This window comes from Vespa mandarinia, chromosome 3 (genome assembly GCF_050613455.1).
Source record: "Vespa mandarinia isolate Hongniang chromosome 3, ASM5061345v1, whole genome shotgun sequence".
NCBI lineage: Eukaryota > Metazoa > Arthropoda > Insecta > Hymenoptera > Vespidae > Vespa > Vespa mandarinia.
In genome coordinates, this window is record NC_140812.1 from 1,906,616 (window position 1) to 1,931,376 (window position 24,761).

General features: G+C 30.1%; 1 protein-coding gene across 2 annotated transcripts; it reads left to right on the plus strand.

The window, feature by feature from the left end:
• Nucleotides 1-8,556: 8,556 nt before the first annotated feature.
• Nucleotides 8,557-22,380, plus strand: cad (homeotic protein caudal). Of its 2 annotated transcripts, XM_035877969.2 has the most exons (4): nucleotides 8,557-10,032; nucleotides 11,367-11,441; nucleotides 21,348-21,493; nucleotides 21,732-22,380. In XM_035877969.2, exons 1-4 carry the CDS (start codon nucleotides 9,123-9,125, stop codon nucleotides 21,888-21,890), a joined length of 1,290 nt encoding a protein of 429 aa, XP_035733862.1. In that variant the 5' UTR covers nucleotides 8,557-9,122; the 3' UTR covers nucleotides 21,891-22,380. The 2 variants fall into 2 exon arrangements, with proteins under 2 accessions (XP_035733862.1, XP_035733865.1); XM_035877972.2 differs by lacking the exon at nucleotides 11,367-11,441 and having other exon boundaries at nucleotides 8,576-10,032; nucleotides 21,732-22,371.
• The last annotated feature ends 2,381 nt before the right edge of the window (nucleotides 22,381-24,761 follow it).

Here is a 24,761-nt window from a genome sequence, read left to right on the forward strand (position 1 = left end):
AAAGTAATGTTTTATTCGTTTGCAAAATTTTGACCATATTCGTAATTGAAATTCGTAGTTAAAATTCGGATAATTGAATAAACAAAAAAGGAATAATAATTGAATAGACAATTGATAAATAGTTAGACAGATAAAAAAATGGATAATTATTTATTTTTGTAAAAACTTCTAACTTTTTTTTTTTTTTTCAATACAATATATTTTTATGTAAGATAATACAAATAATAGTTGAGACGTCAAGAATATTTATTATTTTTATTATTGCAGCATTTGAAGGAACGGAAGAACAGCTTCCATTTTTAAAATCAATGGTTTCACTTTTTCTTTTTTTATTTTTTTTTACCTTCCTCCCCCCTCCCTCTTCCTTTCATTGTTCATTTTTGTTACGAATATCCTACCACAATGCGAGAATTAGTTTTGTTTGAAAATGTAAGAACCGGTTGGTTGTCCGAAGGACCAACCCAAACTACGCTTGTTACAGCCCCTTGCTACGCTCAGGACAGCCCCATCACGAATTTTCTCATGTTAGCGATATGAAAAGGTTCAGGTAAATAACTTTAACATTTGTTAATATCTTTACTGACAGAATTAAGCTTTTCTACAGAATCGGTAACCTGGACTTACACAGACACAACCTTTTTTCTAATTTTAAGCATGACTAATTTAAAACATTTTGAAAAATTCGGAGAAAATTTGTTAAATGTTAAATACCAAATATAATAAATAATAAGATTTCACAAATTTTCTACTATGAAAATTTATGAAATCTTATTATTCATGGTATTTTATAAAATATGATATATAATAAAATATTTCTAAAATAAAAATACTGAAGTAACAATACTGAATGCTATTAACAGAATATAAAAATATTATTGAATGCTACTAAAACAATAAAAAAATATTACTGAGTGCTAGTAAAAAAATATAAAAATACTATTGAATGCTATTGCTAAAAAACATTTTATTTTTTGCTTACGTTACACATTCTATATAAAAATATAGAATGTTTTTAAGACGTCTCTTATATCGAACTTTTTAAGCCTGAATTTTGTTTCTCTTTTTTCCCTTTCAATATGTATTACAAAGAAAAAATATTTCTTGATCGCGTTTTTAGAACGATCGCATTTTTTATAATTTCGCTTTGCGAAAATATAAAAAAATGAAAAAAAAATTGAAAAAAAAAAGAGAAAACAACAGAGTGATACTTCACACATTGATGCAAAGAATTATCGGAATGTCTCACTCATTATTGATGATGCAATACAGGTTACTTTAGCTGTTACCTGCTTAATACCTTCGAAATAAGCGACAGAGTATTCTTCGTTATCTTCCTATCCATTTTTTGCCGTTACCTTTATCACATTCTGTGCCATTGTTGTCTTTGTTGAAAAAGAAATTGAAGAAACCTTACGAGTTTTCCTTTTTTTTTTTTAACCACTTCGAAGACACCGAACTTCTTCTGTTTGAAACGTCATAAAATTGTCAAAACTTTATTTACCGATAAGATCGAAAAATGGGCTGTAACCATTTCAAGGATCTTACAAATGGTCATACAACAAAGTAAATATCCTTTAAAAGGAAATTAAGTAAGAAGGAGTGTATTTACATACAACGTATATACAATGTACTTCAATACAATGAATTTACTTGTAATGTATTTTCATGTAAAGAACTTACATACAATGTGCTTTCATACATAGTATTTACATACAAATGTGCTTCCACTGTCGTACGTACGTTCATGAAATATTTCTTTAAAGGATCCGTATAATTTTTTATTAACAGTACTTTCAACAGTACTTTCTCTGACATTTTCAAAAGCTTTTTCTTTTGTATACCTTTCGGAAGGATCACTTTATCCTTGTAAGGAGTACATACTTTCCCTTATTTTTCTTTTTAAAACATTTCTCTCCCTTTTTTTATCTACTCTGTAAACAATGGAACAATGACGTTACAGTCGGCACGAACGGTAGGACTTATCGAGAAGAGAGAGAAAGAGAGAGAGAGAGAGAGGGAGAGGGAGAGAGGGAGAGGGAGAGAGGAGAGTAATTTTTTTAATAAAAAGAGTATTCCATTCTAATCAATTTATTTATTTTTTCTAATCACGTCTTTTTTCTTTCTTTTTCTTTTCTTTTTTTTTTTTTTTTTTTTTTTTTTTTCATTAGGCTGAACGAATTATCTCTAATCGAAATGCATCAGTTTAAAATAAAAAAGTGTCTCTAGCTATGCGTCAATATTTTTTTCTCTAATTTCAAATTAAATAAGCTAAAAGACATAGCTTTGTTTTATTATCTATTATTTCATTGTGACAATGTTTATGAATGTGTAAATCATACATTTATTTTCGAATAGTTAATTCCAAAATTCTTTGATTATAATTATATTAAATAACAAAGAAAATGATGATCGAATTTCTAACTTTTTTTTTTTTTATTGAGGTCAATTGTTTATTGATAATCATGTTACTTTCAACGAACATAGAGAGATATATTCATTCGTAATAATTGCTAATGATGACTTAATATATTACGTTATTAAAACAGAAGATATAGGATCATAAATAATTGACGCCGAAATTCACTGTAATTCACACCTTTGGCCACCGTTTATGAGTTTAGTACTCAAATATTTTGTGAAAATACAATTATATTTATCGATTTATACCTGTAACCGAAGTTTGATTTATCCATTCATATACGTATACAAAGTTTCTTTTTTTTCTGACTGACGAATGCTCGCTCTAGTAAAGTTTTATATGATGATGATTATATCAAACTAAGAGCAAATATTACGAACATTATCTGTAAGAGAGTATAAATGTACCTACTCGACGAGCTTATCACCAAATACGTGTTGTCGTACATCAACAATGAAGATTTAGTAGATCTTCATTTTTGATTATGATGCTACTATTTATATTTAAACATTTATATTTAATAAATAATATTTAAAATTAACGATATAAAATATGAAACGATAATTTACAAATGATCATTGAAATAAATATCTTTTACGATTTTATCTTTCACAAATATAAATATTAATTTATTGATCAAGTTTCAATAATGATCGATCTATTTTGACATCACATTGCAAAGAGCTTTAAATTTGAAATTTAATAGTTATGCGAGGCGATTAAATACACTAACTTGAATGCGTTATAACATCGCGTTAAGTCATGGTATGGTTGGTAGATGGGGCCTATGAAGGCAAAGGGCTTTTAGGTACTAATTTTATGTAAAGTTATGAGACGTTGCGGTGCCCCGATGTGCTATCACGTCTTCCCGCAGGTGCAATAATCACAAGGTTTGCAATTCGCAGTCGCAAGCCCGCAGTATAACTAAATGTTCTGTGAGGAATTTCGAATCGTCCTCGAGACTTTAGCAAAAACGAAATCTACTTTATTGCAGAACATCGCGTTAGAGTTTTTTTTTCTTTTACTTTCTTATTTTCTTTCTTTCTCGTGTAGATATCGCGAGTAAACAAGATTCAATGTATCAAGAAAGAATACCGGAGCGTTGTCAGATACAAATAACCTGGTATACTTTTTTCCCCATTTCTTTTTTATCTTTTCTTTTTCTTTTTTGTTTTTTCTTTTTCTTTTTCTTTTTTATAATCACGCTGTACAACTTTTGATCTTTCCCGACTCTTTTATCGTACAAAATTAATAATACTCGAATAATATATTCCAAAAAGATCCGAATCTGAATTTCTACTTTAATTTCGAAATAGGTAGATATTTATTTTAAAAAAGTAAGAGAGAGAGAGAGAGAGAGAGAGAGAGAGGGTGGGAGGGAGGGAGGGAGAAAGGGTGAAAGGCGCATAAATGCTGCGATGCAACGTTGAAAGTACGCACGAGCATTTCTCTCGGGGCGAAGTGTTTATAGCGTCATAAAAAAATAAAAATAGAAAACATTTTTACGAGCTGATCATTAAAGCCGACTCGAAGCGAAGCAACGAAGATGTCCGCCAATTAATGTTTGCTTCAGCCACGTTCGACTTATAAGTCATGAAACGTTCGCGAAAGAAGACAAAAGAATACGGCGGAGTCGCGAGCCGCTATCAGATAGATTTTATTTTTCTTTCCTCATCTTTTTTTATATCAATTCGTAGCGAGAGAAATTCAGAGGTGTAAGGAATGATAAAAATCCCGTAAAATTGGCATTAACAAAAAACATAGTAGTAACAAAAAAGATAGTAAAAAAATCGATTACTCCGACGATGATAATGTATTCGCAATTTAAAATTCATTATGAAACGTTAAAGTCTACACATTGTTAATGTTTAGAATTAGAATTATCCTTTCTTTTATAAGATAACAGATAGATTCTTCGAGAGTCGATGAAAATTGTACGATCAGTAAAGTATATTCTCAATTACGAAGTTCGTAAACCAGTATTTCACCTGATGAGCATATAATAATTCGATGCTTTATTGTCCATAGATGACGGATGTTATTTTTATGGCGGTCAATAAATTCTTAGTTTATTTATACGAGAGATATTCTTCTAACATTAGACGACGCTGTTCTGAAATCTTTTTCCATTTTTATTTTTTCTTCCTTTTTAATTGGTAATCAATTTTTTAAACGTTACGATTGAGAGATTGTTTTAGATCGATTGGTTATAATTGATTATATATTATATGATAAGTTTCTTCTTTATCAATTAAATCCATACTAATATTAGTCATGAAGACAAAATCGTAAAAAAAAAAGTAATTATTTTTTCTCCATTTTTCTTTTTTTTCTTTTTTTTTTTTTTTTTTAACGATCATCGAAAAATATTATTTATAATAATTCATCAGAAGTATGGTTTACTCGTCACTTTCTAATTTGTTTTGTATAGTGAATGATTTAAAAATGAGTAAATATACAAATGTTAAATTAGAAAATTATTTGTCAGTTCAAATAGCTTTTTTTTCTAATTACTCACTCGTTTTATAATATTTGTCATATTACTTCACTTAAAACTACAGGTGATAGAGTATTTATTTCCTCATTAATGCGTTTTAATTCATTCATAGTTATTCTTGATTATCTAAACCTAATAATTAATGATGAAGTATATACTGTAAACGGGGTATTGTTAAAATCATGATCGGAATTGTGTCCAAGTTGATGTAATCGAACAATTGCTTCTAAAGTAAATTTCTGCTATTCTCGCATGCTGATAAGATTATATATAAGTATTTATTATAATCCATTTGGATTAAACTTTATTTTTGGAAAACGAAAACTACAAGAATTTGTAAAAATCCAAAATATACGATGTTTTGAAATTACTTATGTAAAAAGGAGCTTCATGAAAGATAAGTAAACATGAAAGGAATTAGGCATGACATTATAAAAGATACAATAATAAAAGATACAATAAAATTATCCTATACGGATGTAAAATGTTTAAGGATAAAAAAAAAAAGAGAAAGATTAGAAAGATTACGGACTGTATGTACTTTTAAAGAGCATAACACGCTATGTTTCAGCTCGACGGAAAGATAGTTCTTTGCTAATTGTTTTATTAGGAATGATTATACCATAGTTAAGTCCAAAATATTTTTCAACAAGTATGTAATAACTTGTATTGTTTCTGTTAAAATCTGTGGTCAATGATGTAAATGAAGTTTACTAGATATCTCAATACTAAATATCTATCAAATACTAAATATCTCAATAAAATCTCAATAATGTTTATATACTTATATTATATATATATATATATATACTTCCGATATTGTTTAATACAATATTGGAATATAAAAATTTTATGAAGCGAAAACATGATTGCCGAGAATATGCTATGATAAGTGCTATGATCAAATAAAACCGCGTAGGCATAAGCAAAAGTTATAATTTATTACTATCGAATTTAAATTATCGTATAAGCAGTATTAAAACGTGAACATGGATGGTATGTTTAATGATTAAAGTGCAAAAACGACTTTGATTTTTTTTTCTATTTAATCTAAACATTTTGACATGATTTAGCGTTATATTTGCGACAATTTGTATTTTTATAGTGTGTATATTATTTATAGATAATCTCAATAAGTTTGTGATATCGTTTTGAAAATAGTCAATCAAAATGATCATGTGGATTTTTCTTCTATTTTACTAATTTTTTTTCTTTCTTTGTCCGAGATCAAATTTGTCACTTGCGAAGAAAATTTGTCATCGCATTGTCAAATGCTACAAATATTTTTTCATCTTCGAAAGTCATAAATAGAATAAATAATCGAAAGTCATAAATAAAGTAAATAATTTAACATCACTACTGTCAACCTTGAATAGTAAGGAAGCTTGTATAGCTTTTAAAGGAACTATAAAACAATTTTACTCTTTTCTTTTGTTCTTGTCCTCATGGTGTCTTCTTTGATAAAATAAAGCGACAATATGGTCAGTCAGTATTCACAATAGGCACATTCCTGTCCTTTTTTTTTTTTTTATTATATACCGTAATCATATAATAATCATTTGGAATGATCCTTGTATAAATAATAATAAAGTTATATATAATAATGAAAGAAATATTACTATGATAAATAAGAAATGTTTCTTTCTTATTATAATGATTTAATGTAAAACGAATAACTTTTTTTCTTCCTATCTTTTTTCTTTTCTTTTTTTTTCAACATACTTTTGACGCATAAAACGCAACATATTTTACATACTAATATAAAATTAAATTTCACATACAAATATTTATTGGGAAGATTTTTCTTTTGTTTTTTCTAACGAATCTAACGATAATTAACGAAACCAAAGGCATGAAGAAAGATTAATTATGATGTTACTGCTTGATTATCGTTCTTTACTTAATTAAAACGACTCGTTGATAATCAGAGATATCACGCATGAGCAGACGTGATTGGAGAGGATAGGGGATAAAGTTTGGTCCGGATGGAAGGAGAACGAAACGTGCGAGAGAAAAGGAATTCGAAGAGGAGTAAGGGGATAAAAAGAAAGAAAAAGAAAGAGAGAGAGAGAGAGAGAGAGAGAGGGTATAGAGACAACCGTAGGCGGAGCGTTTCGAAGCGGCAGGCAAAATGGGCTTAAGGGACTGCCAGTTGTGGCTGCAAAAGAGTCAATATTGTGACACAAGACATTGTCGTTGGTTTCGTCAGCTGCCATTATGCCGAAAGATTATTTGCTGCTTCTACAACCTATGCAATAGACTTTTCACATCGTAACATTTTGCCATTGCCGTGATTCCATATCGATACTATCGCATATACGTCATTTCTGAATATCATTCCTGTCAACCTATTTTTCCATGGATAAGATTCAACAGATAAAAGATAAGATGAAATGAATATAGATCGTTTTGGAATATTCCTTTTTTTTTTTTTCGACGATTAAAAGTTGATCATCGGGATAATTGGATTTAAAATTGATCTATTCGATTTACGTTAATTCGTGATAATTAATAAAGGTGATAATTAACAAATGTTTAAGTTTCAAATGAATCCAATCTTTATATGTGATTTTTATCAAATAAAATATGTTTTAAATTTAAGATATTTATATCTAATTTATTAATTATGGTATTACGATTTAATAAATTGAAGAAATAATCCAAGGTGTGTAGACTGTATATAATAGTAAATTCTATAAACAATGATTATCGATCTTATTCATATCTAAAATAAGCAAAGAATTTATGACCGTAAATTTTATTCCGAATGTTTATGAACTATATCATCATAATTTATATTAGAGGTACCGGATTAGGTATTTCAAATCAATTAGATATTTCAAAGTTGAGCGCACATATAAATTCAATTTTTTTTTCATCGATTATATATTATCCATGATTCAAATGTCAGAGATTTAAGTCGAATATAATAAAAACTTTTAAATAGCGTAAATAATTAATTAACATCTTAAAGTCAAGTTATAATACATTATGTCGATTATTTTTCTTCGTTAGTTAAACATTAACAAACGTGTTATCTTATAAAAATCCGATTAAAAAAAGAAAAATTCTAGAATATGTTGCTATTTTATTTTGCGCAATATTTTGCCTTTAGTCTATTAATGCTATTGATTTCTTATAATAATAAAAAATTTATTATAATCATTTGATGGGTAATAAGATAATGATAGTTAAATATTATAAAAACAAATATATAAAAATTAAAACAGTCTAGAACCAAAATATACGATTGAAGTGAATGAATATAAAATTAAAATTTAGATCAATAGTTTAAATTGAGTTGGTTGTCGAATTAAAAAAAAAAAAAAAAAAAAGAAAACAAAAAAAAAAAAAAAGAAAAAAAACCGAAAAATAAAAGAAAAGTAGATAAATATCCAGCGATTTGTTGATTTTGTTAAAAAATATTGATTCTAACAAGTAGAGAAATTGTTTTGAAGTAAGAGAAGAAACGTCGCAATCGTCAACAATGCGTGGTGGTGGTAGTGATAGTGGTGGCAGAGGCGTGGGAGCCGCCTGGCAAGTCTCTTTATCGTACGGCCGTCGGGACGTCCATTAGGCGCCATTTCGGTTGGTCGACAGGCAGAGAGAAATCGGATTGGTTGATTCAAAGTGGTGGGGATCGAGCGTCGTGTAGGCGGCATCCTTTATAAAACGGTCGCACCCTTCTTTCTTACAGATGAGTCGATCCAGTCCTCAGTAAAACATCACTTATAACCGTGAAACATCATTGACAATATCGTTTATAGTCACTCGTCTATCATTTATCGTTTACTCATTTGTCATTCGTTATTGTCCATTATTTTTCTCGGTAGTTATCATAAACGTTTCCTTGTTTCCATTGCTAATTATTTAAAATAAAATAAAAATCGTTCATTAATGAGTTCCAATATTTGTGAATAAAAATTTGAAAATACTTATAGTGTGTGTCAACGGTGAAAGTTTCTTGTTGTAGATCATCCAGAAAATGTTATAATAAACTATTTAATTTTGTGATATATATTTTTGTTAAATATGCAAATAATCATCGCGAAGATATAGGAAAAAAGAAAAAGATTGTCAAATTATTCAGTGTTTCTAAGAAAGAGCAACAACAAGTTACTTGGACAAAATAACGATTTGATCAGTGATTTCAATATTTTCATCTTTGTTAGGAAATCTTTTGATTGTTATTAAAATATCATAATAATGACTGATTTCACTGGTATCGGCATGGTTCCATATTACAATCATATCGTCTACCGTCAGCAACAACAATATCCGCCACAACAGGGATATTCTCAGCAAATGCAGCAGCATACACCCACGCAACAAGTACAACAACATGCAGTTGCGGCTGCAGCAGCGGCCGCAGTAGCTGTAACAGATTCCGCACAACAATATTGGTATACAGGTTACAGTCATGGACATGCCCAACCGACGACTCACCATCATCACCAAAATACCGGATCACCACAATATTTCGAACACACGGATGTTTTCACGGGTTGGCCGGCTCATCATCACACACATCATTACAGTCCACATTACCAATACCAGCATCATACAACTTATCAGCAACCACAGGTGCAGCAACAACTACAACAACCATTACAGCAGCAGATTCACTACCATCATCATCAAGTTCCACTACAGAGATCACCGATGATTCAGCAACTTCCGCCTCAAAGATCACCAATTCAGCAGCAAGAACAAATGACTCAAACAGGTATCAATTCTTGGACCGGTCCGCTGAGTCCACCTACTACCGTTAGCGGTAGCGAAATCAGCAGCCCTGGTGCGCAATCTGTTTCACTAGAGAACAATAATAACTACTGTTATCAAAATGGTACAAACAGCGTAAATAGCGCAAACAGCGTAAATAGCGCAAACAGCGTAAACAGCGCAAATAGCGCAAATAGCGTAAACAGCGCAAACAGCGCAAATAGCGTAAACAGCGCAAATAGCGCAAACAGCGTAAACAGCGCTAATAGCGCTAACAGTGTAAACAGCACACAAAGCACAAACAGTAATAAGGAGAATAACTCAAAACCGGGATTAAACAGGAGTCCGTTCGAGTGGATGAGAAAACTGTCGTATCAAAGTCAACCGAACCCAGGTTCGTGTTACTTTTTTTCTTTGTACATCTCTCATCTTTTCCTAATTCATCATCTCTTAATCCTTCATTTCGAAAAATTGTTCACTTTGTTAACTGGAGTATAAGTCGAATTCAAAGTAGATTCTTTGTCCGAACAAACTTTCTTCAAAGAATTCATTGACAAATATAATCGACATCATACATGATCGATGACGGTAATTGAAATGAAATACTTTTTATTACTACCGATAAGCAGATATATTAAATTAAGGGATTACAAATTAAAAGATTAAAATTTTTCGAATATTATCGATATTTCTATTTAAATATATCGTTAAGTTTATTCTACCGGTCTAATATTTATTTATCTCGGTGACATTATAAATGTAAATAATACGCTTTCGAGAGATAATAATTTGAAAGTTCAAAATGTATTTCAATTTCTACCAAATTTCTTATTCCAATGTCCCTCGTAACTTATTATTCGTGTTGCTTTTCTCGTGCTGCTTTTTGTTTGTTTTTTTATCTTATCTCACGTTTCGATATCGCCTAAAGAAACGAAGATCGAACCAATCCGGAGATTATAATTTGCCAAGGATGAAATAGTAATCACAATAGGTATAATGATAATTCGGGTTAGTTTATGTTTTACAAGAAAGTAAAAACACAGTAAGAGAAATGTGTTTGTAAAGTTTGCAACAGATGCAATTTTTTCTATAATTAAGGGATTTAGGAAAAAAGAGAGAGAAGACCTCGATCATATCACGTATATACGTACGATTATAAATACATCTGGGCGGACTAGATACGGGAAACAATGTAAATACGGTAACAGACGGGCAAACACCTAATTGTTTTCAAATATTTGTAAGATAATCTCTCTCGTCTCTCATAAAGCTCGATATTTTACTGGACCATACAGAAAGAAAGAAAGAGAGGGAGAGAGAGAGAGAGAGAGAGAGCCTCTTCCATTTTCAGTAAATGATCCTGAATCAACAAGCGTTGGCGAGGGAAAAAAAATCAATCCTTTAGAAATTTTTTCTTATCAACTTTAAACGGAGAAATTTCCGCGAGTTATGATCGATCGGATAACTTTTGAAAATTCATCTGTAAATAATTTTTCAAGGTTATATAGTAACGTGTTAAACGCGAAGAAATACAACGTATGTATTGATTTATATCGAACGTATTTACGTCTTATGAGAAAGGTCGTACAACTAACATCGTGTTTCTTTTTTTTTTTTTTTCTTTCTTTTTTCTCTTGATTCTTACAAATCCTCGTAATCTCGTGAGATTTAAAATAAATTTTACGAGATTTGTCCTAGTTCTGCGAGCTTGATCTTGTACTGTTGCAGTGTGTGACGTAGCCACAGCCTGCAACACGAGTCAGGCTACGACGCTTCACGAGTTCTGCATCCTCGACAGCACCGGTACGAAAATCTTATTAATAATTATCGTACCGTTTTCATTTCCTCCTTATTTCTATTATATTCGTTTTACGTTACTGAGAAAACGTTCTCTAATTCGATTTGAAATTAGATACGTTTTCGCGTTGCATGAGTCATTGAAAAAGTTTATGGCATGTTCGATAGATGAATTTTAATTTTTCTGATTAATTATCGATGTAATTGAGTTGTAATAATTATATGCTCGAAGTGTGCACATACGCTTTGGCTTTTACGCATAGAAAAAGAAATGGAGAAAGAAAAGTAAATAGAAAGATAGAATTAAAATTTCTCAAAGCAAACAATTTTTTAAATTAAATTATATTTATGATATGAGATAATTATTTTTCTATAGAATTGATTGATTCGATTAAACCGTATTTTTTCTATATCACATCTAGTCAAATTTTAAATATATTCACAATAATATATAATAGTTATTAATTTCGATCTAAAGATTGTATTTATACGATGTCTGTTTTTACATTCATTTTCATTCCATAATCATGGTTTGAGTAATTATCTTCTTTTTTCTTGTTTTTTTTTTTTTTTTTTGCGTACACGAAAATGCTTACCGTCTTGCAACTGAATCGTTCGCAATTATCTAGACCTTTTCTTTTCTATCTCGATCTCTTATTCTCCCTTTTATTTTCTTTTTCACTTTCTAGACCTGATCTTTTCTTTTTTGCTTCTTCGTTTCTGTCTTCGTTTTCTTAGACAGCATTATTTCATGACCGTGCGACCCTCCAATACCTTCCAACGGTTATTATCTGCATTTTATGGTTATATTGCAGGCGGCCGCTGCATCGTATAACATCGGATCGCACGATTCAAAACAGTATTACGATTTTCGTTCTTAAAACTTGTACGCTCGTATACCTGCCGATGCAGCAAATCATTTGTCCTCTACTTTCTACTTGGAAAAGCGGACGGGCAGATGAGCAGACAAGCAGACAAAAAGCATCGTTTTTTTTGTCCGCCGCGAATATTTCTTTTCTTTTTTTTTCTTCGGGTATATATATATATATATATATATATATATATGTATGCGTGTGTGTGTGTGTGTGCTCTATCTTTGAGTCGAGTAGCGGCCACCATTTTGGTATCTCGCTGCAATCAAACATCGCGAACAGAGGAGACTACGAATGTTTTCCTTCGAATCGAGAGATCGTTAACCCTTTATGGAGGAGAGAAAACCGACGTTACAATAATATTTCTTCTTCTTTAACTACGATAGATGCTTGTACGTGTTGTTTTATTAAAGTAGGGACTCTGCGTATGCAAACACGTGCGAATTTATTACGCAACTCGTCGTTACAATAGGTTTTAAATCATTTATGATTTTGATTGTGACTGTTACGCGACGAGAATTTCTAAACATTTTTGTATCTGCGAATATCACTAGGTAACCGATTTTTCGTACTAAATATATTCTTTATTTTTATTACATTTATATACAAACAAATATATATACAAACATATATATATATGTTTGTATATATAAATTCATTAAAGCCGTCGGTCGTAAAATTAAACGTTACAACATCAAGCGTTGTATAAGATTGAAGGACGATTTAATTAACGTCATAAACTATTTGTCTATTTAGAGTCATTTTATATTAACTATTATATTAATATATTATCACGTCGTCCATTTTCGTTTTTAATGAATTTTATAATTGTTTAATTATTGCTATCAAAGCGAAGGTGGATCGAAAGATCAAATAGAATTTAAAGGATACCTGTTCTATAGTTCAAAGATCAATTTCCATGATATAAATATAGAAAACAATTTTTCAAGATAATTTCAAGATCAAATATCGTTTGATAAGAATTTATCAAGAATATAATCTCTAGAAGTTCTTTCATATTCTATCAAAAAATTTTTATTAATTGATTTAAGCACGTACAAGTAAATTACATTCGATATATATCAATAGGGGGGAAAAAAGACGAAATAACAAAAATCGAAAGTGTTAATGAAAAGGCTAATTTTATTTATCCTTCCTTGACGATAGCGTTGTGTTTTAAATTTAATCTTCAATTAATTATATTTAATTATATATATATATTTATTTAATTATGTTTATTTAGTTATGTTTACCTTTAACAATGATTTCTTTTGCCGACAGTAAAAATTAATTTTTATTTATTTGGTAAATTCATTCTTTTTTTAACTTTTAATCGTTCGTTTTGTCCGAGGAATCTAACTTCTAATGCTTCTATTACATTTTTATTTTACTAACTTTTCACCGTCGGTCACGTTCAAGAGCTTTTTTAGATATCTTTCATTGATATCTCTCATTGATATCTGGATACAGATACAATGAATAAGTATCTTTCTCTATGTACATATACGAATTTGTATATACAAATATATACAAATAGTAAATAAATCCTGTAATCCGAATAAGACATTAATCATAATCTTTGAAATTCTATGATTAATAAATCATAATGAATTGAAGGAGAAATAGTTTCTAATACTTTTCTGACTTTCAAATTTATCTAAGTGAAGAGTAGAAAAGAAGGGACTTTTCTGACTTTTAAATTTATCTAAATGTAAAGGATAGAAAAGAAAAGAGATAATGTTCGCTTATTATTAACATGTTTCTGTATAGCTTTTGAAATTTAAAGTTATATTTCCATTATTTTGCTAGGTTTTAAGATTTTGAGTTCTTCGGTGAAAGCCATTATCGAAGTTGTCGACACTTCTTCGAGTTGGTTTTAAAAGAATTCTCTTTGAAGGGAAAAAAGGAATACGCTTAATTCTCTTTGGTCAATTATTATATATTTTTACATTGTTCTAAACGTTGCTGTTAATTTAATTATCAGAGAGATTTTCATATTGGTAATCATGATAATATGAAATTTATTTCGATTGACAATAAAATGGTAAAAGTTAGGATAAATTAATGAATCGCGTAAAATGAAAAATTAGGATGAACAATTTTTTAGGAGTATGAAATACTCTTACGAGCCAATAACGAGTTGGTAAGTTAACGAGTTAATCAAATATTATTAATTCGATAATTTTATAATTTTTATATGTGTAAAATTTCGATGGAATCTGAAATCAATAATTTTGTTCATTTTTAACATTAAAAAAGACGTTCATTTTATATATACAAATATAAAATGAACGTCATTTTGCAAATAATCTTTTAATTTATTGGGAATTTCAATCCTTTTATTCCGGCTATGGGTTTACAAGAAATGTGACTGTTATAAATTGAGTGCGCGCATTGCCGACGACTCAACACTGATGCATAAATTGATTATGACGTAGGATAGAATTTTTTATTCTCCAAACTTTACAATAAAGTTTATAACATTTACCTGATTATTTTCTCAAAATAATCGTAATAATTGTAATATATTTCTTCTTACTTTTATTCTATATTTTTAATTGCAAAGGGATAAAATTATAAAAAGAACACGGTATGGTAGATCATAGAACCAACATAAGACTGAAGACAGTAATATTTCGATTTTCCTTTTCTTATCCTCATTAGTATAAATTTTCGAGTTTAATTATTTTTTGTTGCTGAATTATTCGCAAAAATTGCTGTTGTTTTTCTCATAAGATAATAAAACATAGGGATTGATGTCCACGTTTCTTTTTTTTTTTTTTAAACTTCAGTACATTATAAATTTCATCGATATGAAAAGAAGAAAAACGTATTCGTAAAAATGGATACATGAGACATTACAATATCGATCTTAAATATTTCTAATAAAAAAATCGTTTCCCAGGCAAAAGACATCCGTGATTCAGGGTGTATCATGGTTCAAGTAAAAAACAAAAAAAAAATTATTTTGAATAAATAACGGGGGAAAAGAAATTATTTCCTTTGCTCGAATAAAAACTTCTCTAGAAGGATCACATAAATCCAAAAATGTTGAATATACTTCGTGAAACCACTTATCACATTTCACACGTTGAATCCAGTCGTCTTGTTTCGATGCACAGCTGCATAACTCTCTACACTCGACACATTCAGTATTATCTTCTTCAGTATTATCTCAAAACTTTCTTCGAATTCTTAGGTTAAGAAATATGAAATATTTTCATTCCAAGATGAATTTTCCGTAACATTTTTAAGTTTGTGCTTTAGTATCTAATCCTAGATTTTTTTTACTCGATCAGATGATCCACTTGTTTTTTTTTTTTAATAATACTATTTAAATACTATATTGATGCACTGTATTTAGAAGAAATCATTATGTTTTGATTAATCGTTATTAAATTATGATTTAAAGAAGAAGCAGAACGTTTTTGAGAATATTTAATTTCTTAATTGAAAATAATCAAAGAATATTATTCATAAGTTTTAATAATTGTCAGTTCTAACATTGAAAGTATTTGAAAATCGAATCGAATCTATAAAATATTTACAAGACCGAATCGTTTCAATACTTAATTGACAACAATATTTCATGTGAAGAAATGTGAAATAAAATATAATATAATATGTATATATACAGTTGACGTATATATATACACATACTGTAAAAGGATGTAGTAGTTTGTACTTATTTACCCTTTGAGGGTGTATTTATTTCTCCGTCGGAGCGAAAGGGTTAACACGTTCTTTGTCGCGTGGATCGTTTTCGGTACACAATGAATTTCATTTTCAGGCTAAATGATATTTTTGTCATTTACTGATAAAATGCAAGAAAACAATTATTGGTATTACTATTTTATACTCTATGATGATGTTTGCAATACTTGTTAAGCCATGCGCCGATAACGGGTACATACGGCGTAGTGATGAGTTGTCAGTTGCGCAATACAGTTTTCTTTCGTTACAAGCATTTACTTTGCAATTGGCTGGCTAAATATTTGCATTATCGTGAAAGAAAAAAAAAAAACAATGACAGAAAGAAGATTAAATTATAAAAATATTTACTAGGGAAAGGTCATACAATAAGCATAATTAGTATATAAGCGTTGATTCGCCATAAAAGTTAATCGCTAGAGACATATATTTATTTGGTATAAGTCATGGAATTAATAAAGAAAATTAAAGAAAATTAAAAAGTAATTAAAAGTGGAAGAAAATAAAAAAAAAAATCAAGTTTTTCGTTATTTCTGTTTATTTTCAATATAAATTGAACTTATTTCTTTGTTATATATCGTGAATTTCATAATATTAATATTTAATCTACCAATGAATAAATTTTCAATTTACAAAAAGCAAAAGAATAGATAAGAATAAATTTTTACGGATTTTTTAAGCTCTATAATGCATACCTTTAATAATACACGTAGCTTGAAAATGAAATTTGCTTATAAATGATTTGGCAATGAACAGTGTTAAACTAAACATCTTCACATGTTCACATCTTACAAAAGTATTTTGTAAAATTGAAACGAAATTGGTTCGTTTATTTCGTTAATTTTTAATCTAAAATGATTTATAATTAAACGAGTGATAATTTAAACATTTTCAAGTAATTGGTTTAAAATTTCAAGCATAATAATTTCCACAATAGTAGAGACATTATATGTAAGATTTCATTATCTTTGAAGTAGCCAATATATTGATAAATAATAGTTAAAAGAAAGTTCACATATAATGATATACCGACACAAATACTTAGATAAATACTTAGATTTATGATCATCATGATTTCTACAGAACTTCAAACAGAATTGAAAGATTCTATTCTTATTAACAATTATAACAAGACTAACGTTATATATGTTTCTCATAATAATGATTGCAAAAGGAATTCTTCTTGAGAAAAAATTATATCAACTTATTGCCAAAAATAATACATTTTAAATCTTATATTTCAGGTAATCTTATGTTTTATTTTCTATTTTGTTTTTTGTTTTTTTTTTCTTTTTTGCTTTTTTTTCTTTAAGATTATACGAAAATTAGAAAAGTTGAAATTGTTCGACAAAAATATCAATACTCAAATTTATTATATTACTCAAGAAAAATAATATATATCAATATCTAATAATACAATTTATATTTCATATATGTATCATTTTAAATATGTAAAATAATCGAAATTAAAAAATCATCTTACATTATATAATAACGCACAATTGTATGTATTCTTTCTTTCGTTTAATCGCTTCCATTCATCGTCAATCCCGTCAATTCTAAAGTGTATAACGTTTCACAGGAACATTCCGCAAGATTATCGAAAAGAATCCTCTTGGTCCATAACTCTTGGGGCTATTTGAAACATATCTACTCGTATACAAATGTGAGATGGCACAATACGAGTAATTGTGATGCCACTGACGAATAGGACCCCGGCGAGATGCGTGAACGTTGGAGAGTTCCGCGAGGGGTTGAAGAGACACGGGGGTGGATTCAGTCTTGGCAGGGAAAGCAGGGCACGCGCTTTTGCCATTTCGTAGCTCGAAATGGAAGAGCAAATGCTATAATGGGGTGGCAACGGGTCCCACGAGCGTACTTTCTTCTCTCCCTCGACTGTCTCTCTGCGTTCTCTCTCTCTCTCTCTCTCTCTCTCTCTCTCTCTATTTCTCTCTTTCTCTTCTTCTATCTTCTTCTCTCTTATCACACGCAACACCAACACGTTTCAGTCATCTCGTCCACATTTCTCTCTCTCTCTTTCTCTCTCTTTCTCTCTCTTTCTCTCTCTTTCTCTTTCTTTCTCTTTCTTTCTCTCTTTCTCTTTTTCATGGATGCACTTCCAACCAGATATTTTTATCGCGATACAATTCGCCTTGATCTCCTTTCGATGATTTTTGATATTTAGAGTGAAAGATTATAAAATTCTTTATATATTCAAAGATCTACGAGAGGTACATGAATGATTACTTAAAATGATAGCTTATCGGTTGATGACAAATGGAAAATAATTAAAGTAATTATAACGTAGATATCGATATAAGATATTTTATTCTTTCTCCATTCCCCTCCTCCTCCTTCTTCCCCCGACTGAAAAAAAAGGTGTAACTACGTTCTGAAAGATCTTTTAACGCGAAAAGTATGAAAAAAGAAAAAAAAAAAAATGAAGAGGATCATAAAATTATGTCCGTGATTCTAAACGTACACCAGCCGGTAATCCACGAATAAACAAGCACGACGTTCTTGCGTATACGTTTTACAAACACAACCTTTAAAATTCTTCCATCCGAGACTTCTGGTATCAACGACCGGGATGTATCCTTATCATTGGTGTCTAGCACCGAATTTCATAATTTTTCCACGGCCGCGTTGCCGTAAATACGAGACAAAGAGTTAGTAAAAAGTGATACAGTTGTAAGGTAAAATGAGAAATAAATATTTCGTTCAAGGAATGAAATACTCTTTACAATTATGATGATATTCAGAACGATTCGATGATAGTGCGATTATGATTATGGTAGAATCGTCGACAACCTTGACAAGTCGATGGATAATCGTCACGGAGTGTTCAGATATCGAAAAGATGAAAAAGGCCGACGGTAATCCCTTACTGAGTCACGCAAACGCTCACACAGGACTATGTTGAAACGACACACTAGCTTCTCTCTCTGTCTCTGTCTGTCTGTCTGTCTGTCTGTTTCTCTGTCTGTCTGTTTCTCTGTCTGTCTGTCTGTCTGTCCGTCTCTCTCTCTCTCTCTCTCTCTCTCTCTCTCTCTCTCTCTCTCTCTCTCTCTCTCTCTCTCTCTCTCTCTCTTTCTTCTGCCCTTTCAAACAACCACATCCGTGTCATGCGAGTCTCCAGAGAGAAACCAAAAAAACGTTTTCGGATCTGAAAAGTTCAGGTGTTACATTTCGTGGAAATTGGACGGGTTTGTGGAAGTCGAATCTCATGAAACAACAAACTCCTTCTCGACTTCGTCCACGTTGACTCTTTTCTCTTTCTTTTTCGTCACTTCTTTGGTCGGGCGTTTGTATATAAAAATAAAAAGCTCGAAAGCTTTAGATGTAAAAAAAAAAAAAAAAATAAAGAAAAGAAAAGAGGAAGAAAGAAGGAAACAAAAAGTGAAACGACGAATTCAAAGTGACACAGTTGTATGCTAACTCGGAAATTTTTTTTTCTTTTCTTTTTTTTTTTTTCTTTCGTTTTCGATTACGATCTTTAAAGATAAAGTCTGTCTTTCGATAACGGTTTACGAATATTTTAGATATGTGTTTACGTGCATCATACCGAATGAAACCGAAGACGAATCGCGCTTTAAACGTCGTCAAATATTTACAGATTTTGAGAAGATGCGTAAACGTCAAAGGGAAGGATTTATCGTCTTGAGAATCATGATTTCAACGTCATTGCCGTCGGTTCAACGATAGTTAGATATATACTTACATACCCAGCTTTTTTATTTCTTTTCTTTTTTAAGTCCCCTTGCATTACGAGGAATTTCGTACGTTTGCCGTGATTCTGGATAGTAGAGCCATCATAGATATGAGATAGGAGCCTTGATGTACTTACGTTTCGATAACGATCTCTCGTAATCCCAATAGAGATTCGAAAACTTAAAGCCTAATATACTCTAAATGTATTTTCATTGGCTTAAATGGTATCTCACAAGGAGAGTATATCTGCTTAAAATTAATATAACATTAAAGACACAAATCCTTCGATATCATTTCATCATATCATAGCATGGACAAACTATAAAAAAAAAAAAAAGAAAATAATAATAATAATAATAATAATCACCATAATAATAATCATAATAACAATAATCATAATAACAATAATCATAATAATAATAATGATGTTTATTCAATATTATTTAGAAGATGAATCATTACAGCTGATGTCATCATTTAATGTTATTCATCGTACAAAATAATACATTTTAATCTTTCAATAAAATCCTCTTTGGATTTTATTTTTTTTCTTTTTTTTTTAGCAAGAAATAGTGTGTCAGCCAGCCATACTGGATCCACCTATTTGAACGGTCAAAAAATCTAAGGTCGAAGCCTATTCGTGATGCTTCGAAGACCTCGAGTCCTCTTATCGAGGAGTGGTGGATTAACGTGCACGCCTTTGATCTCGCCGGCTAGCCTTATCTAATCGGTGTCTCTTTCCTCTCTGTTCCTCTTATATTCTCTTCTCTCTCTTTTCTTTTCTCTCCCTCTCTCTCCCTTTCTCTCTCTCTCTCTCTCTCTCTCTCTCTCTTTCTCTCAACCGGTCCTTCTATACCTAGCTGCTCTTACTATAGCACTCTCTTCTTCCATTCCGTATTCCATACGAATGTAATCGGTTCTCTTACTACGCCACGTCGCGTAAAGATATTCACACGTTGTACTCAATACCATAGTCGGCTTCCTTTTTCATTTTTCCTCTATCCTCTTTGATTTTATAGCCTATAAAGAATTTTCTCGTACAGTAAAAAAACTTGGTTTTTTTTTTCTTTCTTTTTTTTCGGTTATCGAACGAATAGGATAATTAATAGCTTGAGAATTAATTTTTATTTTTTTCTACTTTTTCTTTTTTTTTTTTTTTCTTTTTTTTCTCAGTATCAACATAAGTATCTGCAATGGATCCTTATCGCGCAGTTTAATAACGATAGTAATAGAGCGAAAGGGATAAAGAAGTTTTCACGATACTCGCGATAACGTTTCGTTATCTTCTAGCCAACGAATCTATTCTAAGAATATATGTACTCGTGGTTTTTCGTTATTTCAATGATTTCTTCTTTCGTTTATTTTTTTTTTTTTTATTATTATTAGACAAATTTGCTTTAATTTATAATATACTAATAATTATGATATAATATACTAATATACTAACAGTTTTTTATAATATTCTTTAATATTGTTTTCTGTAATGTACTTAGTTGTAAATAATTTGAATCGAGCAATGAAAATTGTCATTGACTTTAACGAACGATAATGAAGACGGAATAAAAGAAACATGAAATTCATCGACAATTATTTTATATTATATTTCTATCTTTTTTAGGAAAAACTCGGACCAAAGACAAATACAGAGTGGTTTATTCGGATCATCAAAGACTGGAACTCGAAAAGGAATTTCATTTTAATAGTTATATTACGATCCGACGTAAAACAGAACTTGCCAGCTCTCTTAATCTTTCTGAACGACAGGTAATTTTTGAGAATGATAATTTTTAATATAATAACTGTTTATCATTTGAAAAATATTATGATAGTTAAAGAAATCATCGAGGAAAACACATCAATAGTTTCAACAATAAATATCGAATAGGTGTCGATAATTTTATATCGTTCAACATCATTGATATAAATATATATATATATATATATATAAATTTTGTTAATTCAAAAGATCATTTCAAATGGACATTTTTTTCGATGTTAACAGGTCAAAATTTGGTTCCAAAACAGACGAGCGAAACAAAGAAAACAAATGAAGAAACGGGAAGAAATGGAACAAAAAATATTTAAAAATCCGGAAACACTTACTTTGGAAGAAAGAAAAGCGCGCGTGGAAGATAGGATCTGGTGGAGTTACTTGCAATAAAAATAGGAAAATAAATAGACACACTTTGCAACTATAATGTGTAAACTCTGTATATAGATAATATATAAGACATTAATATATGTAAGACTCTAATAATTAATTTATGACACGTGTAATTAGGATGTATCAGCAATAAGACACCATTTTAACGCTGAAACGCTCTCGCATTGGATTTAAAATTTTAAATTTTAACATACTGTTCTTAACCTTGGAATGCAAATAATTTGTTATTTATATAAAAAGTAAATTATTCACATTATTAGAATTAGCAATTTCCAATGATGTTCGGGACAATAATAAACAAATTCCAATGCTAAATTATTGTATATAAGTGCATAAGAAGAAGAAAGAGAATATAACGTGTAATAAATTATTAATTAAAGTCTTATACATTTAGTTGCCAAGTGTTGTAATGTAATGATTTGTGATTTTACTATAAAAAAAATTTTAAATCTAAAAGTGATACACTATATTTAATACCTTGAAAGAAAATTTTTCTTTCTTTCTTGTTAACTAAAAAATCTGATGCGTAATGCTTCGTGAAGCATTATTTGAAGTTTACTTATTAAACGCTTAAATAGACGAAAATTAATATTTTTTTAACACTATTTTTTTTTTTTTAACACACCTTTCCATTTATAATTCCGTATTATCTGAAATAAATATTTTCGAGAACGTTTCTCATTTACTTTTCAAATCCGTTCAACGATTTTGTTATATCATGCATAGATAAATAAAAACCTATAAGCGTGTGTAATGCGGAGTATTTGAAGTGCCAGTTCGGATGGCCGATGGCAATGAATGCCATGTATATCCAGACGCCACATGTACATGTAGATAAACGTATAAACGTAGAAAACATAGAAATCCACAAGAACGCACACTAAAAAGCGGTAAAGCTACGTAGGTGCCAACGAGTCCCGCGGGAGCCCTGAAGTTAACTACCAGATCGATGTCCGACCCCAGACCACTTCATCCCCTGAAACCAACCCCCCGGCACTTCGACGACCGTGATGCTGCGAACGAACCGACCAACCTCTCCACCCATCCATATCATCCTCCTCCTCTTCCTCCTTCTCCTCCTCCTGCTCCTCCTCCTTCAACTTTTTTTCCTCTCATACCTTCGTTCGACCTTAACTTTCCGTGACTATGTGCCACGCCGTTTCGGCTATGATTTTTATTTTTTTTTCCTTTCTTTTTGAAGATGACTTTGATCGTCGGATAAACAAGTATCTTCAAACTAATGAAAGAGGGAGGGAGAAAAAGAGAAAAAGGGGAGTTTAAGGGATAAAAAGACATACACATATATCGTGTGTAAATATTTTGCTTGAAAATTTCAATTTAAGGATATTAAAGATTATTGTAGGATTTAATAAAAAATAATAGATTTATATATAATGTTCAAAGTAATATCATTAGTTCTTAACAAACTCCATTGAAATTCGTTATCATCAATACGTGACTTTGTGGAATGAAGAAAATATTTTTTATTCACTATAATGCACTACAAAAGAAAATTCTTTTTCATGAGCTACTATTTCTATCCTTTTGGCATCTACCTTCGAAACAAGTAGGGATAAGAAAGAAGTGAAAAAAGGAGTATGGGTCAGTTTTTTTTAGAAGATGAAAAGAGGAAGGTTGGTCGGCAGTCAGGCGTAATTGGACCCCAGAACGTAACATCGTTTTACGTATACTGAGAAAAATTCCGTGAGGATACGCGGACGAGAGACCTTTTTGTTCGAGTTTCTCCGGGTTAGTCGGTCCAGTCGCAAACACCAAATAGATACTTTTATGAGGGTTATAAAGTTCCTGAATCGAGTATCGATGGTTCCAAAGGGGCTAATCTGCGGATGAAAACTGTAATAAAACGTCCTCTCGGTGATGTATTTCAAAATCCTTTTGCAGAGATTCTTTGGTGTCCTTTCTTTAGTCAGGTATCCTTCCTATCAGTGGAAATCTATTTTTATCGTTTCTATATGTGTTATATATTATTAACATTTTTTTTCCTTTTTTTTTTTTTTTTTTACATCCTAATGTTTAAACGTTTTATCCGTCTTTATAGTGACTTTGTTGGCTAGGACGATAAGATGAAGAAACTATGGTTTTTTTTTTTTTCTTAATTGTCTTGTAGATTATAATTATGCATAATTAATACTCTATACTTTATCAATTATTACGACTGTGAATATCAATGAAAAATCAAGAAAAAATTTTTAACCCTTAATGATAGGCAAAAATGAATGTAGGTAATGAAGATGTTCTTCATTACCTACATTCAAGTAAGGATGTTAAAAAAGATTCGGTGCTGACATCTACTGAATATAGAAGAAAATTAAATGAAACATCAAATTTTATACGACAGAATAAATTTATAAAAGATATGAAGATAAGGGTATATTGTGCTTATACAAAGTTTACAAATTCTATAAATTAATGTTAATCGAATTAATTATTTATTATTTATTTGTTACTTATCGAACTTGTAAAAAAATATTAAAAACAAATAATAAAGAACATTTATTTAAATATTTTAACACATTAGAAAATATAAATATATCCGATATTTTTTTTTTTTTATTTGTTAAACTTAGATCGTCAGACAAAGTAACTTTCACGCGATGAGATTTTTAGAATTGGCAATTCTATTGATGAACTAACACTTTTTAATAGACAAAATATTGTCCAACGAGTTACATTAATTGATAGATGTAACTTTTCCATTTTTCTTGAAAAAATTTCTAGAAGAATATAAAGATCGTCTCTTCACGGAAATTGATTGTAAATTTAATATGCTCTCGAATGATTTAACATCTATAAAATAAATATTTTTAATAATTATCTATGTAAATAAAAAAAAAAAAAAAAACTATC

Bases quoted from the DNA above. Each gene is read 5' to 3' on its own strand.
- cad (XM_035877969.2), top strand. From the start codon at position 9,123: ATGACTGATTTCACTGGTATCGGCATGGTTCCATATTACAATCATATC. The intron at 10,033-11,366 runs GTTCGTGTTACT...GTACTGTTGCAG, and splicing joins TCAAAGTCAACCGAACCCAG to TGTGTGACGTAGCCACAGCC. The intron at 11,442-21,347 runs GTACGAAAATCT...TATCTTTTTTAG, and splicing joins CTGCATCCTCGACAGCACCG to GAAAAACTCGGACCAAAGAC.